Raw genomic sequence first — 17744 nt, 5'->3', positions numbered from 1 at the left:
CAACCACTCAGGGTACGTCTACACAGTGGCTAGGAGGTGGGATTCCTGGCTCGGGCTAGCCACCCCAGGATTTCTCTCAGGTCTCCGACGGGTTCTGAAGCAGGGCTGGGGGTGGGAGTGTCACACTTCCAGTCACTGTGCAGACCTACTCTACGGGGGGTCAATCTCCAGCAGCGAGGGGCTCCTAAGGCTGGGTACAAGGGGTGTTACCTGATGATGATCTGAGTGTTAGAGCCCCATTACCAGCTGGACCGGAGAGGGCACAGTGGGGAACCTCTCTGAACCGGTAGCTGGCTGGCCTAGCTGGCTTGCTCACTGTAATGGCTGAGATCTGCTACTCAGCACCTTCTGCCATCCAGTCAGAGTATTTCCATTTCAGAACAAAGTAATCGCTGCTAATCAGACACTGAAAAATCTCCTTGATGTTCCTGCCTGGACGGTGTTTCTACAGCCCCCTTTTCCCCCCTCCCCCACTTCTCTGCTTTGCCCACTGTGCACACTTAGCTCCATCCACCCTCTTTCACGTATCTGCTGCACCAGTCTCACACGTACCACTCCAGCTGCCAATCTGAGTTGCCATTAACTCTCCCCTTGAGTGCCACAGGCCTGGCTCTCACTGCGTAGAGCTTTATGCCCAGGACAATGGAAAGGGCTTTTGACAGCTGGGAGGCAGAGCCAGGTAAGCAGGGCATCAGGGCTGTCCCCCAGGATCCCTTTCCCTTCCCCTGTGCCCTGCTCCCCCAGCGGTGGTGGGCTGGTGGCCCAGTGCAGAGCCTAGGGGAGTGCTCTGCTGAGAGTTTGCTGAGCAGGTGGCTCAGTGCGATCCGCAGGGAGCGTGAGGCTCTGTCCCCGCAGGTGGGGGCCATGCTGGGGGGTGCTGTTGCTTCATGCAAAGAACGAGCATTCGGGCTGCACAACGGCTTTATTTATGTTTTCCTATCGCACAGCTGGAACCACAGCAGCCAGAGCCCATAGTACAGTGTGGCCTGCCCTGCCCCGGCACTGCCGTACCTCCCAAGACGTAGGGTGACCACTGGGCCCTGCAGCCTTACACAGCTCCAGCGGCCACTCTGGGCACAGGACTGGGAAGTGGTCTGGCTGCTGCAGAGAAGGAGGGCAGAGAGCGGGTTGGAGCTGGGTGTGACATTGCACTCCACATGATTTTATGAAAATATGCTAATAAGTGTGAATATAATATAACTGGAATATGCTTCATGCAAAAAGGTCTCTTGTAAGGTATCATTACAAAGCTTATAATCTACTGAGTGTGTTCATCCTATTTGTATTCTTGTATCTGAAACTAGAAATATGAAATATAACTCTGAGGTCCTATTATAATTATGCAAAGTGTGGGCCATTAATGGTGGTTTGGAATCTTGATGGCTCCCATTAACCAGGACAATTGACTATAGATGGCTCTGTTTATTTGCAAGCCTTCCTGTGAGTCAGGCCAGGAAGAATGAAGGCTTGGGGTCTCACAGGACATGTGACCATGTCACCTGGTGCTGGAATCCATCTTAAACCTGGTGCTTTTCCATTTAGAAGGAGGAGTGGGGACCCAAAGAGACAAAAGATTCCCGCCTTGTGCCAAAGCTATAAAAGTGGGTAGAATAGAACAGAAGCTGACTGCAGTCATGAGAAATCACCTGAGCTGGAACAAGGACTGTATCAGGGGAAAGGATTGGGCCCAGACTAGAAAGGAGTCTGGTCTGTGAAATAAACTTATTGGAACATCTCTGAGGGTGAGATTTTATCTGTAATCAGTTTCTTAATGTATTAGGCTTAGACTTGTGTGTTTTTGTTTTATTTTGCTTGGTAACTTACTTTGTTCTGTCTATTACTTAGAACCACTTAAATCCTACTTTTTATATTTAATAAAATCACTTTTTGCTTATAAATTAACCCAGAGTAAGTAATTAATTCCTGGGGGAGCAAACAGCTGTGCCTATTTCTCTATAGAGAGCGGACAATTTATGAGTTTACCCTGTATAAGCTTTATACAGAGTAAAATGGATTTATTTGGGGTTTGGATCCCATTGGGAGCTGGGGGTCTGGGTGCTGGAGACAGGAGCACTTCTTAAGCTTTTTTCCGTTAAGTCTACAGCTTTTGGGGGATGTGGTTCAGACCTGGGTCTGTGTTTGCAGCAGGCTAGTGTGTCTGGCTCAACAAGGCAGGGTTCTGAAGTCCCAAGCTGACAGGGAAAACGGGCTCAGAGGTAGCCTCAGCACATCAGGTGTCAGTCCCAAGGGGGTCTCTGTGATTGAACCCATCACACTGGGTTTGCTCAGCTCCCCCTCTCAGCATCACGCCCTGAGGATGGGCACCTTTCCAGGGCTACAAGGCCTCGCTGGCTGCCTATGGACAGTGTCACTTACCAAGCCTTATCTAGGGTCTGCTGCTTCTCCTGGAGCTCTCGCTTCAGACTCTCCACTTCCACCTTTAGCTCGATGTTCTGGGAGGAGGAACAGACAGGCAGTTACCCTCACACCCCCAGTGCCCCATGACCCTGCCACTTAACCTCCAACCCTGCCCAGGGCCTAGGGACCCCCAGCTCCCATCCCTTCCTGCACATCTGCCGAGCCGTTCAATCGGTCCCCCTGTAAGCAGTTCCTGTCAGAGATGCTCCATCACCCTGGTCCTGGACAGCCAGGTCACCCACAGAGAAAAGGGCCTGGGTTAAGCATCTCCTCTCAGCCCTTTGTCTCCCAGCTCACAGAAGCTGGTTGCCTGGAGGGGAGGTTCTCCCCTGCAAGTCTCCTGACTGCCAGACACAGCCGCTGGGAGCCTGTAACAAATTTCCCACCTTTTCCCCTGGCTGGTCCCACAGAGGCCGCTTTGGGGTTTGTCCAAAGCCAGCAAACCCCAAACGCTGACTTTCCCAGCGCCCCAGTTGGCTCTTCAAGACCGAAACCCCTCTGCAAACATTTATACCAGGCTCCTTGCTACCTCTGCTGAGCAGCTAACCCCACCACCGCATGGACCTGATCCAATACAGCTATGCCCACTGACTTCGAGAGGCCTGAATCAGGCCCCATCTAAGTAAAATAGGGCCTAGTGTCTTCCCATACCGAGCAGCTGGGCTGTTGTCCCCAGCACACCTGTCTAAACACCAAGTGAGCAGTTTCTGCTGCGCCTAGCTACACTGACTGCACCTGGATCCCCTGCAAGGAGGGTGGACAGCTGCTGTCGCTCTCCTGCCCAGCCCTGGAAGGAGCTCTGGCCACACCCCCTCTCCTTGCGAGTGGGTCAGATCTCTTCGGGGGTTGGACAGGAAACCTGTACAGCGGCTGTAGGCAGTAGGCAGCACTCTTCCCCTGAGTCAGAGCGTCCTGTAGCATGGCACTAGGGGGCTCCGTGCAGCCGGAGGGGCTGGCTTTAACGAGAGACAGCACACAAAACTCTTTCCATTTATGGTCACCAAAGCTCCTGGGGGGTTTGGTTGTTTGGTGAATCCCGGCATCCTGGCTAGTCTCCATTAGGGACCATTATGTCCTGCTTCCCTAAATCCACCCAGCAATTCTCACTAGATCAGGGGTCCTCAGGACAAATTTTTTGGTGGCCTCAGAGGGCAGCCACCAACTCTTGCTGCTGGCAGCTCTCACACTTTTTCCTAAAATACTTAATTAGCTCTAGGAAAAACAATTAAATATGCACATGTACATGTCCAAATCATGGTAATTTATTTATTGCTAGCTAGTAAGTCGGCTCTGAAAAGTGATACTTGTATGTTTGTTAATATCACTTTTCACAGCAGACAGCAAGCCTGGGGACAAATTAAGCCCTGGATGGGGAGTCGGGGTAGGCAGCAGGGGCCAAGGGTGATGGAATTGGGGGGGAGACAATGGGGGGCCAGAGCCTGAAGCCCCACAGCCAGAGCCTGAAGCTCTGTGGGTGGGGGATGGGGACGGAGCCCGAAGCCACACGGCCAAAGCCCGGGGCCTGCTGCCATGCAGCCGGAGCCTATAGCTCTGTGGCCAGAGCCTGCTGCCCCGCCACCCCAGGGGTGAAGCCCAGAGCCTGAGCCCCACTGCCTCCAGCTTTGTGCCCACCTGTCTCCAGAGTGGGGGCAGGGCCCAACCCCTGCTTGCAGCCCCAGCAGCCAACACCAAGGCGATTCATCCAGGAACAACAGAGAAGGGGAATGGCCGCTGCTTTTCCCCCACCCCCAGTCACAGCCCAGGGGACTGTGGCCACAAGAAAAGCCCCTACTGGCCGCATTTGAGAAATGCTGCACTAGACACCCCAGTGCCTCACTTTCTAAGATGGAGATTTCGTCTTGGACACCAGGGCCGGCTCTAGGTTTTTTGCCACCACAAGCAAAAAACAAAAACAAAAAAAAAACCACAACCTCCGGGAGTGTAACTGCCAAGCAAAAATTGTGCCGCCCCAAGCACATGCTTGGTTTGCTGGTGCCTAGAGCTGGCCCTGGACACCTCCCCTTCCCATGCCAGTCCCACACAGTCCCAGATGAGCTGGACAGGTTGGTTACAAGAGACAGAAGTGCAGTACAGAAAAAGGCCCCTGCAGTGCTCTGGGAGCAGCCTGCCCCATTGGGTGTCTATGCTGTTTAGTTAATTTCCTCCCGCAGGGGCAGGTCCCTACATTTCCTGGGAGTGAAGCTCCCCTTGTTACCTGCAATTCCCGCTGCTCTGTTCTCTCCAGTCCCTGCGCAGTCTAGTTCTGCTCTCATAGTGTTCACTAACCCTCCTCGTCCCGCCCTGCTCCCTGCAGCTGCACCCCGGGCCCTGTGCTATTGAGCTGGTGTGGTGTATACAGCGAAACGCTTGACGTTCTCATGGATTCCAGGCATAGCTGGGGGAGAACATGGGGGTGCAGTGCACTAACTGGCATGGAGCTATGCTACTTGGTCTTGAAACGGGAGGGAAGAGGGAGTCAGGAGAGGTTTTGATAAGTGTTTCGCGCGGATGAATGCATGCAACGCAACCACACCCCTCCCATGACTGGGGAGAGTCTAGAGCAGGGGGCCCAGACTGCGCTGTCAGCCTGACTTTCCACCCATTCGCACCACAACAAGTTTTTTCAAGGTGCTACGTGACCCAATTGTTTTTGAGCTGCTGGTCTGGGGGAGGGGAGCAGCACAGATGGGGGCAGCTGGACCTGGGTTTGGCCCACAGGTGGGTGGTGACAGGCCCCACCCCTCACAGAGAGCATGAGTGAGTATTCATGGTGCCAGTAGAAAACACTCGGCCCATCCCCAAGTTCAGAGTAAGGCAGGTTTGGCTGTAGACTAGCATTTACAGAGGAGATGATCTGGCTCTGCCCAGGGAGAGGACTGAGCCTAGCACGTGTTTTATATCGCAAAGGGGGATAAACACAGGCCGTAATGACCCACCGCAAACAGGGATGGACAGCTAGGGCCGGGGGGGAGCTGTTGGGCAATGCAGACCCACTGCAGTGCCCTGCAGGGGTGAGTCCCCACTGAGCTGAATGCTCTGGGGCAGGTGGGCAGGAAAAGGGCTGAACACAAGCAGATGCCACGGCATGTTATTAAGCCACCAGTCTGCTGCCCAGCCAGGATGCCTACAGCTCTGGAAAAGATACATTTCTCACTCCGCCTCCATGCACAGCACATAGCCATGGCAAGCCTCTGCGACGCACAGCTGTCTAGTTCTCCCTCAGCCACCATAAGCCAAGCTCTGCAGACCCCAGCATCCTTTTGATGGCTCGTCTCCAAGCCCCTTAGATTTTGCATGTACCTCTCTGGCATTAGAGTGGAACGTACCACTCAGAGTGCACTGCTGCCAGGGTGAGCTGGCCTTTTATGGAGGGGGAGCGGGAGGGAGGAGGGGTGTGGCTCTGGTTTTGCTCACCTCCCCAGGTGAAGGGGATGAGAGTACAGGGGTTACATGATGAGGGAGCATGTGGCTGAGACCAGGGCTGCCATGGGAGATAGAAGGACAGCCTGCAGGGGCAGGGGAGACAGCAGATTTAGGAGAGCTACCAAAGAGCAGGGGGAGCTGCTTCAAATGAGCCAGAGAGAGGCCCAGGCTGGCCAGGAAGGCAGAAGCCCTAAGAAAGGGAAACAGGATGGTTTGGGCTCTAGGGTGGACAGCCCAATGGTTTAGGATGCCATTGCAGGCACCACAGCAGAGGGAGGGGTCTCCTGATGCTGCCACCCTGTGAAGTAGGGCAGACACCTCTACCAATGAGGGGCAGGAGGGGCTGACAGGAGTCCAAAGCTCATCCCAGTAGAAGGGCCCCAGGCTGTCATGGAAGAGGGCAGACCCAGGAAGATGGGCTGTTCCTGAAGAGCATGTTTGTGCTAGGACTGGATTCCCTTTGTTCACTCCTAAGGGGTGTGCTCCGCCTTGGCTGGGACACCACGGTGCTGCTAGTTAGAGCTATGCACCTCCCCCTCAGATCTCCACCAGACACCACTGCTTCAAGGAGCGTCAATAGCTATATTAGGAGTCCAGTTTTGTACCAGGCAGCTCTCTGCCAGTTAGCAGCATCTAGATAGGCCAATGCTGCGCAATAACCGCCTTGGGCAACAGTGGGAACCTATTATGTGAGTTCATTCACTGTTCCCTTATGTGCTTCCCCCCGAATCTGTTTGTCACATCCACCAGGGAGCTCTTTGGAGTGGCCCCGTCTCTTTGTACAATGCCAGCACATGAGGAGCCCGGCCCCTAGACACCACTGCCATTCTGCTAAGAAGAGACTGGCTGCCCTTGGTTCCTTTCAGCCGTCTGGTGTCTGACGAAGACGTGAAACACTCACATCAGCAGAGCATGCGGAAAGTCAGCTCTGGATCTGAGACGCTCTCAGCGGAACATAGTAACACGCAAAGCTGGCTCATGCGCCACTGAAGCCAAAGAGGATTGGGCCCCATGTGCCCCAAAACAGATCGGGGCAGATATATTTCACCACATCCCACCATGCTCCAAAGCAGCTGGTGCTGGCCACTGTCAGGCTACGTCTTCACTACCCGCCTGAATCGGCGGGTAGAAATTGATCTCTCAGGGATTGAATTATCGCGTCTCGTCGGGACGCGACAATCGATCCCCGAATCGACACTTGTACTCCACCAGTGCAGGTAGGAGTAAGTGCCGTCGACGGGGGAGCCACAGAGGTCGATTTGCCGCCGTCCTCACAGTGGGGTAAGTTGGCTCGGATACGACGAATTCAGCTACCCTTAAATCGACACATCTCCCCTCCCCCCCCCCCGTAGTGAAGACGTAGCCTCAGAGAGAGGGCAGCTGGGCCTCAGGTCTCAGCCAGTCTGGCACCTCCTTGTTATCCAGCTTGGGACAAATGCAGGGGCTGCCACTTAAACCAATGGCAGAACCACTCATGCTTGCCATGAGTTACTGGCTTACCTAGGATGCTCATCACCATGGTATCGAGCCACCTCAGGCGTATCTTCCGGAGGCTAGGAAAGGATTATTATTCCCACTCAAAAGATGGGAGGCAGAGAGATGGGTGACTTGCCCACGGTCACAGCCCTGTAGCAAGGCTGGGAATAAATCCCAGACTCTGTCGTAGGGCAGGGCCCTTTCTCAAGCTCACCCTCCCTAGGTGTCTTAGCCACACTACTGGCGAGAGGGGGTGAGTCACCAGGGGCCATTGAGTCAAACTTGCCCTGTCTGCAAGCCCAGTACAGTAGCTACATGTAGTTCTGCCTCCGGCTGAAGATTTGGACTAGCCTGTCCTAACTGAACACGTGATGGTCAGGGTCCAGCCGCCCAAGGGGAGAACAGACGGTCCAAACCCCAAAGAATAAGCAATTGAGTCAACTGGCTGTATACGATGTTGTTGTGTATAAAAATGTCAAGGAAGGTCTCTTCTGAAAGCTTGTCATGTTCTGGACTTGATGGCCCTGGAGATGCGTAGACAGCCTGTGGTCATGAAATCATGTATCTGGGTAGAATTCAAACCACGTTCCTAACCTGTGCTGCAATATTCAGCCCCACCTCTCCATGGGAGGTGGTCAGCCTGGCAGGGAGGGACTGCATCCCCAAACAGATGAGACTAGCTCCAAGCACCAATGTCAAGGCTAAATCCCCACTCTGGCACTTCGAGTGCAGAAGGTGGGGGCCCGCAAGGATTCTAAAAATTAATACTGGCCACTCTAGGTTTGTATTAAACTCCCAAGGTTACAGCTTTTCTCTGGTCTTGGATGAGTAGATGCTGCCACCACCCACGTGCAAAACCCCTTTGAGAATCCAGGAAGGCGCACTTGGGAATTCCTTCCTGTGGGGTACCCTCAAGCCCTTTCACACACACACCCCTCCCCCCGGGGAACAGCTGAGAAAGAAAAAACAAAGGAAATCAGCTGTTGCCACCAGCTAATTAAACAACATGCACAAACCTCTTAGGACACAAAAATCCAATCCTGTTCTTAAAAAAAAGTAAATTTTATTTAAAAAGAAAATACATCTGGAAACTCAGGCTGATTCCTAGATTTTTAAAAAAAGAGAGAAACTACAAGGATTAAGCACCAAGAATAACTTTCTTGGGGTCCAGCTTAAAGGTTACAAGCAAAACAAAAGCACCTGGGGTTAGCACAGAGGAATCCACAAGCCATAAAGAAATAAAAAGAAATAAACCAAATCACGTTTTCCTAGACATTTCCTGATCTACTTACATATCTGGGGTTTTAAATGACTAGTTTCTATGTATGATACCAATGATTTTTCATACCTGGCCCCAAGCTTCTTACAGCATAGTTGCTGCCCTGTTCCCTCTCTCCGGGAGACAGACAAAAGGGGAGTCTTGTTTCGATTTTAAAAAGTTCTAGCCTTCCCATTGGCTCTTTTGGCCAGGTGCCCACACACTTCCTTTTCCCTATGCATAGCAGTGAGACTTTTAACCCTTTACAGGTAAAGCAAGTAGAGAACAGCTACTAAGAGGGATTTTATAGCTAACTGGCTGGCTGGATGTCCATAAAAGGGAGCTACCCCCCACCTTCATTTATCACAACTAAGAATTGTACGACCCAAGAAAAGACAAGTAATAGCCCATTAAAGCTGATGGGAAAATGCTGACAAACCCTGACACTGAAAGTCTTGGAAAGCTAAGACAGGAGGGAATTGCCCCCACCATGAATCACCACACAGTGTGAGAAAGGCTGGGGGGTGGAGGGGAAAAGGGACATGCAAACCTTGTTAAAAGGAAAGGGGTGGAAGTGAAAGGTAACCAGCACTGAGGGCCAGGCTCGAAGGCAGGAGCTGTCTGTGAACAGTGGATTCCCCGCTTAGGACTCAGGGGCATGCTGGGAAGCTCAGCAAAGGTAACTTATATTAGAAAAGAGAGTTTTATCTACTGTGAAAGGGTAACACCTGAGGTTGCAGCTTCGGTTGTTTTCTGTGGAGCCTGTCTGTGTTCTTGTCTCCTGTCTATTTCAGCTCTGAATCCAGGGCTGTTCTATTAAATACCCCTAGTGTTTATTTTTACCCAAGCAGGTCTCTGCTGTGCAAACTGTGTGGTGTGTGCCAAAGTGAGCTGATAACTGGGGGCCAGTTTCACTCCTGCCAGGGTGACAATCCAGAGGAGAAAAGGCCGTGTGTCTGCTAGTTAAGAACTATGGGTGGATGGATTTGGGGGGACCGAGGACCAGAAGGGCTGTTGGGGGGGAACTAGGCTGCTGGAAAATCAGGTGGTGAGACCCTCCTGTCTGGCAGCCAGTTACTGGTATCAGGCTCTGAGCCAGAGCAGCACAGCATTAAGGCACCCAGGGTTACAGGGCAGGCAGGCACAGACCCCAACAGCTCTGGGTGCTCCCCAAACTGTCCCAGCATGAACGGGACTCATGCCAGCATTATCAAAGCTGGATGCCTAAATTTAGGCATCTAACTAAGTGGCTGACTTAACAGAGGAGGCCAGCCACCCCCACATTCAGTCAGGTCACTGATATAAGTGTCTAAATTTAGTCACTGCTGTTCAGACCAATGACTTAAGGGCCCACTCTGGGCTGTGAGGTCCCGGTTGTGTCCCAAGGCACCGAGACAGGAAATACAAAAGATCTCCGGGGCAGTGGGAGGGTGACACCAGGCTCTGTCCTCAATCTGCTTCCTGCCTGCTGCCCACCCAGTCCACCCCTGAAGAGCTCTCCAGTGGGGCTGTGAGGGGAAGGAGATGGGGTGACACCCCAACTCCACCTGGGCCAGGGGTGATCACACCCAGGGCCGCCGAGAGCGGGTTTGGGCCCTGGTGAAAAAAATTTTTCAGGCCCCCCAGCAAGGGCGGACCGGCTAAATAGGGCCAACGAGGGGGGGGGAAGCCGGGCCCCGGGCCCCCTTCTGGACCGCTGGGCCCTGGTAATTTGTACCGGCTTCCCCCGCATCTCGGCGGCCCCACACTCACAGCCTCCCTCTGGCTACAGCTCTCAGGGGCACAATCTCAGCCACACTTGTGCATTTAACAGTTACAATGAAGAAGTGAGGCCTGCTGCCCACAGATTAGAGATCACTGTCACAGATGCCTGGGGCCACATGCGGGGTGACGGGGAAGGGGGTGTAAACTACACCCAGCAGGCCCCTGAGTCTAAATGGGTGTCACATTTTCACCTGCCCCCCCTCACCAGTGTAAGGCCCCTAAACACTCACTTGGACTTAAACTCATAAACGTCATAGGGTGTAACTTATACTCTGCCCCGACACATCACTGCTGGATTTAGCCCACTGGGTGTAAAGCAGCAGCCTGGAGCCTCCGTTAGTGACTCACGTGCCAAGGCGCCAGCAGAGAGGAATGTAGCAAGAAAAGCAACTAACAGGAGGGGACAAGAATGTGTGAGCTCACCCAGCGCAGCCTCTCCGTACACTTCCTCCTGGCTCCGTGGAGGGCAAGTGACTGGTTCCCTTGCACACTCAGCACTACGGGGGGCATATGTAGGGCTAAGGGAGTTTGAGCGTGAGGATCTCCAACTCACATCCCCACCTCTCCCAATGGGAGACACTTTTAGAGAGTGCAGTGATTAACCTTGCCAACAGCATTACAATTTGGATTCCCTCCTGCTCTCTACTGCTCTGACTGAGTCACGTTATGTTAAGAATATACGAATGGCCCTACTGAGTCAGAGCAAAGGTCCATCTAGCCGAGTATCCTGTCTTCCAACAGTGGCCAGTGCCAGGTGCCCCAGAGGGAATGAACAGAACAGGTAATCATCAAGTGATCCATCCCCTGTCACTCATTCCCAGCTTCTGGCAAACAGAGACTAGGGACACATTCCTGCCCATCCTGGCTAATAGCCATTGATGGACCTATCCTCCATGAATGTATCTAGTTCTTTTTTGAACCCTGTTATGGTCTTGGCCTTCCCAACATCCTCTGGCAAGGAGTTCCACAGGTTGACTATGCGTTGTGTGAAGAAATATTTCCTTTTATTTGTTTTAAACCTGCTGCCTATTAATTTCATTTGGTGACCCCTAGTTCTTGTGTTATGAGAACTAGTAAACAACAACACTTCCTTATATACTTTCTCTACTCCAGTCATGATTTTATAGACCTCAATCATATCTCCCCTTAGCTGTCTATTTTCCAAGCTGAAAAGTCCCAGTTTTATTAATCTCTCCTCATACAGAAGCCGTTCCATACCCCTAATCATTTTTGTTGCCCTTTTCTGAACTTTTTCCAATTCCAGTATATCTTTTTTGAGATGGGGCGACCACATCTGCACACAGTATTCAAGATGTGGGCATACCATGGATTTATATAGAGGCAACATGATATTTTCTGCCCTATTATCTATCCCTTTCTTAATTATTCCCAGCATTCTGTTTGCTTTTTTGACTGCCACTGCACATTGAGTGGATGTTTTCAGAGAACTATCCACAGTGACTCCAAGATCTCGTTCTTGAGTGGTAACAGCTAATTTAGACCCCATCATTTTATATGTATAGTTGGGATTATGTTCAGATCATACACACACACACAAGCTAGATAAAACCATCAAATCCTCTTGCTGGAAAGATGTGATGCAATACGACCTTATTTCTTAGAATTCAGAACAAGAACACACAAGAACCCAAAAACAGAAGCAACAAAGCAGGCTGCTCCCTACAGCAGAGAGGCACAACTCAGCCCACCTTGCTCAAAGCTTACTCCTGGGGGAATTCTGCGTCACTGCGCATGCACAGAATTCATGTTCCCCGCAGATTTCTTTTCTTCCTGCAGAAAAATTACTTTTGACAGGGAAGAAAAGGGATGCCGCAAGAGTGGTCAAGTGCCCCTCCCCAGCAATGTGATACATTGTTTCAGGTGCCCAGAGCAGCTGGCAGATAGGTAAATCACCGCGGGGGAGAAGGGAGGTTGGGGTTGCCCCAGCCCTGGCTCCTACCCTGCATCGGGCTCAGCTGGTAGTCCCGGGTGGGCTGAGGAGGATGAGGAGGAGCAGCTGGGGCCAGGTCAGACCCACCCACAGAAACCTCCCTTGGGTGCAGGAAGTTCCGCAGGCCATCCCCTCCCCCCTGCCGCTGCTTCCTGCTCCTATCACTCCTGAGCTGTGGGGGGAGGGGTCACTGTATAGGGAGCTGCTTCCTGATCCACCCAACCCCCATGCATCTGAATCCGCCCTATATCCAGACTCCCCCCACCGAGACTCTCCCCCACATACCCAGAACCCCTGTACTGAGCCCCAAACACCCGAACCCTTACCCCACCGAGCCTCAAGCCCGCACCCAGACCCTCCTGCTGAGCCCCACCGCCCCCTGCATCCAGACCCCCACCAAGCTCCACCCCCCCCATCTGGATCCCCCACCCCTGCACACAGACCACCACCCCTGAGCCCCCCACTCAAACCCCCACCCCAATGAGCCCACCCTGCACCTGGACCATCCCAATGAGCCCCCCACGCCCAGACCCCCACCTCACTAAGCCCCAACCAGCTGCATCTGAATCCCCACCCCACCAAGTTCCATTGCCCCAGCATCCAAATCCCCCCGCTGAGCCCTCCACACCCAGATGCCCGCTGCCAATCCCCATCCCCCCCCAGACCTCCCCACTGAGCCCCTACCGCCTTCATCTAGACCCCTCTGCAGAGTCCTTCTGCCCCTGCACCTGGAACCCCCCAACAAGCTCCTGTACATCCAGATCCCCCACATACCAGGAACCCCCACTGAGCCGCCCGCACCCAGACTGCCCCACGCAGAACCCTCTCACTCCACACCTGGATCCTCCCCACACTAAGCCACTCCACACTTGAATCCTGCCAGGCTGAGCATGCCTGTCCAACACCTGGTTTGGGGGCCAGGGCTGGGCATGCATGCAAGACTGTCCTTCTCACTCACTATCTTGGTGCTCTTGGCACAGAGGGGCAGGGCCCAGGGGTGTATCTGCGGCAGGCCTGGCCCTTGCACTGTATCACAGTTGGATGCTGCCTCACCACTGAGTCCGTGTCCCGGGGGGTGGGGGCTTCAGAGTCATCTCCCACCTCCCTATGCTCCCCACTGCCATGCTAGAGCCTCCATATTTATTTAATGACAAATAAAATATGCAGAATTTTAAAATATTGTGCACAGAATTTTAATTTTTTTGGCGCAGAATTCCCTCAGGAGTAGAAGCTGCACACTAACTGCGGCTAGGCTCAGATCGCATGCTTCCCTGCAGAGCATCCAAGGCTGCAAGCGGGACTGGAAACTTGCCCCAACCCCCGTCTGCGCGCACACACACACACACACACACACACACACACACACAGAGCGATAGCTTGCAATTCCAGCACGGTCCCCAACACACCATAAGCCAGTCCTAGGCTGTGGTTACTACAAACCAACTCTCTTGGCACTGGGTCCCTGACAGTTGCTATAGTAGGGACAGGAGCAGTGTGTTCTTCCCTGCCAGAGCCACTGCCTAGTTCTCTACATTAAATGCGAAGCCCAGGAGCAGCAGTTAGCATACCCTGAGCTGCCTGGCTGAGCACCCCAGCAACACTTACTGCCTTGGGAACAGATTGTACGACTCCAGCTGCCTGCCCTCCACAGCAGAGATCAGCTGTTCCCTGCACAAAGCCGGTGTCTCCTACCCAGCCTTGGCCTCCTCCTGGTTTTTGGCCACATAGGCCAATCTTCTACCTGCTGAGTGGGGTCTGTTGGGAGGGGGCCTAGGTGGGCTGACCAGAGCTAGGTAGGAAATGGCTTTCCTGTCCCACAACAGTTTGAGATTTCAAAACCGTTCCTGTCCTCTAACAGGACAAACCTGGGATCTTTTGAATTTTTTTTATGACAAAAACAGAACAGCCTAGGTTCAAGTCCCTGTTCCAAATTAGGCAGAACAGGGATTTGAACTTAGGTCTCCCATGTTCATGCTTTAACCCCTGGGCTACTGTCTATTCCAGGGTAGGTGACTATTCCTCTCCCCTCAAAAAAAAAAACCCCATCTCTCCTGGCCCTGGGAAACCTTTCCCCATGAACGTTTTCTCAAAACCGGTACATTCCTGTGGACAGTTTAGGTTTTGACAAATTGCCATTTTCCAACGCGTCATTAATAAATTCCTGACCCACTCTAGCTGAGCTGGGCTAACACCAAACCTATTTAGCGCAGGTTTGGAGCGCTGCTGCTGGAGGTGTCCCATGCAGCGTTAAATGTCCCACATTTGCTACATCACAATAAAGGTCAGAAAATTTAATTGCATGGGAGGCAACTCCAGGGACTTCCTGGCAGGATCCCACCTGAACAAGGGCGCAGCCTGCTTCAGGAGAGTGCTTATCCCGGTGCCTGGGTGTGCAGTGAGGTTCTGCACACTCCAAACATCAGATGAGCTACTGTGCACTGGAGAACTTGGACTCATCTTCCTGCCCTCTGGGCAGAGCAATGCGCTGGCACTCAAAGCCCTGATCACACCGAGTTCTACCAGCTGCCATGCTGCAGGCTGTGGGTAATGCTCCAGCCAGTTAGTTCCACACATCCTCCCAGTAACCGATCTATTTATAACTCCAGCTACCTGGGAACAGAGGCGGCTCCCTCTCCATTGGCTGGCAGCACCTGGCCCATTTTGCCTTCACTGTGCTTTTCACACACTGGAGGCAGAGGAGAGTTGTCAGCACTTTGCCTAGGTCTCCCACAGTGCAGTGCATATCCGCTCATGTGCAGGGATGTATGTGCATGCACATGAAAATAAGTGTGCAAGGGTGTGAGAATGATGGCATTGACATGCCTCAGTGCAAGTATGCAAAGACTTACGGCAGTGTTTGTGTGCACAGGGTGTGGCTGCATACACACAGACAGGAGTGTGTGGATGCATGTGTGAAAGTAGCCCTGTGTGTGTCTGAAAATACTAATGCATCTGCGCATATTCGAATCCACATGCACAAGGGGTAAGCGTGTGAGCAGACGTGTGTGTGTGTGTGTGTGTGTGTGTGTGTGTGTGTGTGAGAAATCAGAATAACTACAGCTGGCTGCAGTGCAGAATGCGGTAGCTAAGCGTGAGCCTGTTGGCGTTCTCAACCCCTTTTCCAGTGGCTCACAGCTTTCTCAGCCAAATTGAATTTTGAGTTGAATGTTGCCACACATCCCCCTTCCCCATCTCAGACCCCCTGATCAGTGTACCTGGCTTTGAGCTTGTGCATACAGTGCCCAATCATAACTTCTTTATCTGGGGCAAAGTGGGGGTTGTGGGAGTGACCAACACTGGCCTCCTGAAATGAAAGCGCGTTCTAACCTTCACCATGGAGAAACTAGCATCTTTCCCTAATGCCAGGAAATACCCAATATAACAATATGGCCAAGTTCATGCTGCTGCAGAAACCTTCCTTTCCTACATGTCTTAGCTTCAGGGAGCTTGATTTTTCAACTGTAATGATTAAGCAAGAGTGGGACTTTACCAGGCACGCTTCATTTTCTTCTTTCCTTCTGTTCTTGTCACTTAAATGTGACGGGGGGGAGGGGGGGAGAGATTACAGCAAGGGGATTAGACTCAGGCTAGGTCTACACTACCCGCCTGAATCGGCAGGTAGAAATCGACCTCTCGGGGATCGAATTATCGCGTCTCGTCGGGACGCGACAATCGATCCCCAAATCGACGCTCTTACTCCACCAGCGGAGGTGGGAGTAAGCGCCGTCGACGGGAAGCCGCGGAGGTCGATTTTGCCACTGTCCTTACAGCGGGGTAAGTCGGCTGCGATACGTCGAATTCAGCTACGCTATTTGCGTAGCTGAATTTGCGTATCTTAAATCGACCCCGCCCTGTAGTGAAGACGTAGCCTCAGTATGAAACAGTGGGCTGGCTTGGTAGGGCTGCACAAGGGTTAACAAGGTGAGGAGTCACCCATACTGTAATGCCCAGGTCTGGGTTATCTTCCCATTCGAGTCAGGGATTTGTCTCTGTGCCGCAAGGGGCCACCAGGGGAGGGGAAGGGAGCCCAGAGTTGGGAAAGTCCCTGTGTCATACTGGGGGATGGGTGTGTACCTGCCTCACACACCCGTGTTGTCCCAGAACCTAGCCAAGGCTGCAGTGAAAGAAGCTGAGGAATGTTTACCCCAGATAAAAGGGGGGGTCACTGCGGGGATAAGAGAAACCATCTGCTGGCTTTTACTGCGCTTCTCCCCATGGCATCGGAGCAGCCGGAGGGAGTCTCATGACTGGCGAGGACCCTATCTCTGATCACAAGACCACTCTGATCCCTGGGGCAAGAGCAGAGTCAAAAGACTTCTCTTCCCTGCACCAACAGCTCCTGTTACACTGACCCTCCCCTGCTTAATTACACAAACAGCTGCTCCTTATTTTTCTTGTTAGCGAGAGCAGGGAGGGGACATCCTGGGCAAGGACAGTATCAGTGACAAAGGTAGGGCTGGCCAGCACAGGGGCCTGGTGCCCAGCACAGAGACACCGACTCTTGCGATATGTGGTGTTCTTAAAGCCCCAGCTCCTGGAGTTGTGGGAATAGGTGAGACTCTCAACTTTCGCTCTTAGAAATAAGTCTCTAGCCCTGGTGCTTGTGGAGAAACACGGGCCCCAAAGAGTCAGCAAATTTAAAAAAAATCCCAATTCCTAATTTTTAAAAAAAATCAGGATTAAGCCACTGGTGGTTTTTTGGGGGGCCTGGCTCATGACTTGGAAACCCTTGGGATGGGCAATACCGGCAGCATGAACTGCATGGGGGGAGCAGTGGAGGATGGCTCAGGATGGGGGGCAGCATGGGCTGGTAATAGACATGGAGCAGAGAATCTGTGGGGTGGGGCTGGGGGCTAAATGGGGACAGACCATGGTGAGAGGAACAAGGGGGCTCTGGATAGAGGTTGGGGAAGGGTGTGTCTGTGCCTGCTTTCCTCCCATCAGGCTCCCACCAGAGACAGCTGTGGATGGAGCTGAGGAGAGGGGCTCTTGGGGGGAGAGAGCAGGCCCTCGGGGGGGGGGGGGGGTCCTCCACTGGCTCACAGAATCACCCGACTCCCTGAACCCTCAACCGTGTGCCCTGTATTTGGTGGCTCCCCCATCACTAGTTTATGGGGATTTCTGCAGAAGCCCAGAAAGGGCTGATGGGGATGTCAATGCTGAGTCCCTGACATCTCTGATTCTCACCCCAGTGCCCAAGCCAAGACACAGCCTGACACCACCCTCTTACCCCCGCCCAGCGCATACACACACCATATCCTGGCACTGATCTGAGGGACTGGCAGAATAAACCCCTCAACCAGTGCCACCCCCACCCCTCTGCTTAGCACCAGAAGCCCCCCAGGATGCAGGTGCTGAATCCCCCTAAACTACACCCCCAGCCTCTGATCCCCTTAAAGACACAGCCCCTGCACTCCTACCCCTGTAAGTGACACACTGCCCCAACAGGTGACT

The 17744-nt window shown here is 52.9% G+C and overlaps 1 protein-coding gene across 2 annotated transcripts in view; it reads right to left on the bottom strand.

Annotated features, from left to right (window-relative positions):
• LOC113404997 (myomegalin-like) overlaps nucleotides 1-17744 on the bottom strand; it is a 101731-nt gene that overhangs the window by 47311 nt on the left and 36676 nt on the right. For both annotated transcript variants that reach the window (XM_029912448.1, XM_029912450.1), the window contains one exon: nucleotides 2377-2453. In XM_029912448.1, the coding sequence (XP_029768308.1) occupies nucleotides 2377-2453 (77 nt within the window). The remainder of the gene's footprint in view (nucleotides 1-2376; nucleotides 2454-17744) is intronic.

Source organism: Terrapene carolina, unplaced genomic scaffold, assembly GCF_002925995.2.
Source record: "Terrapene carolina triunguis isolate 2854851 unplaced genomic scaffold, T_m_triunguis-2.0 Scaffold212, whole genome shotgun sequence".
NCBI lineage: Eukaryota > Metazoa > Chordata > Testudines > Emydidae > Terrapene > Terrapene triunguis.
The sequence above is the reverse complement of the archived record's forward strand: the minus strand, read 5'-3'. Positions and strand labels throughout refer to the sequence as shown.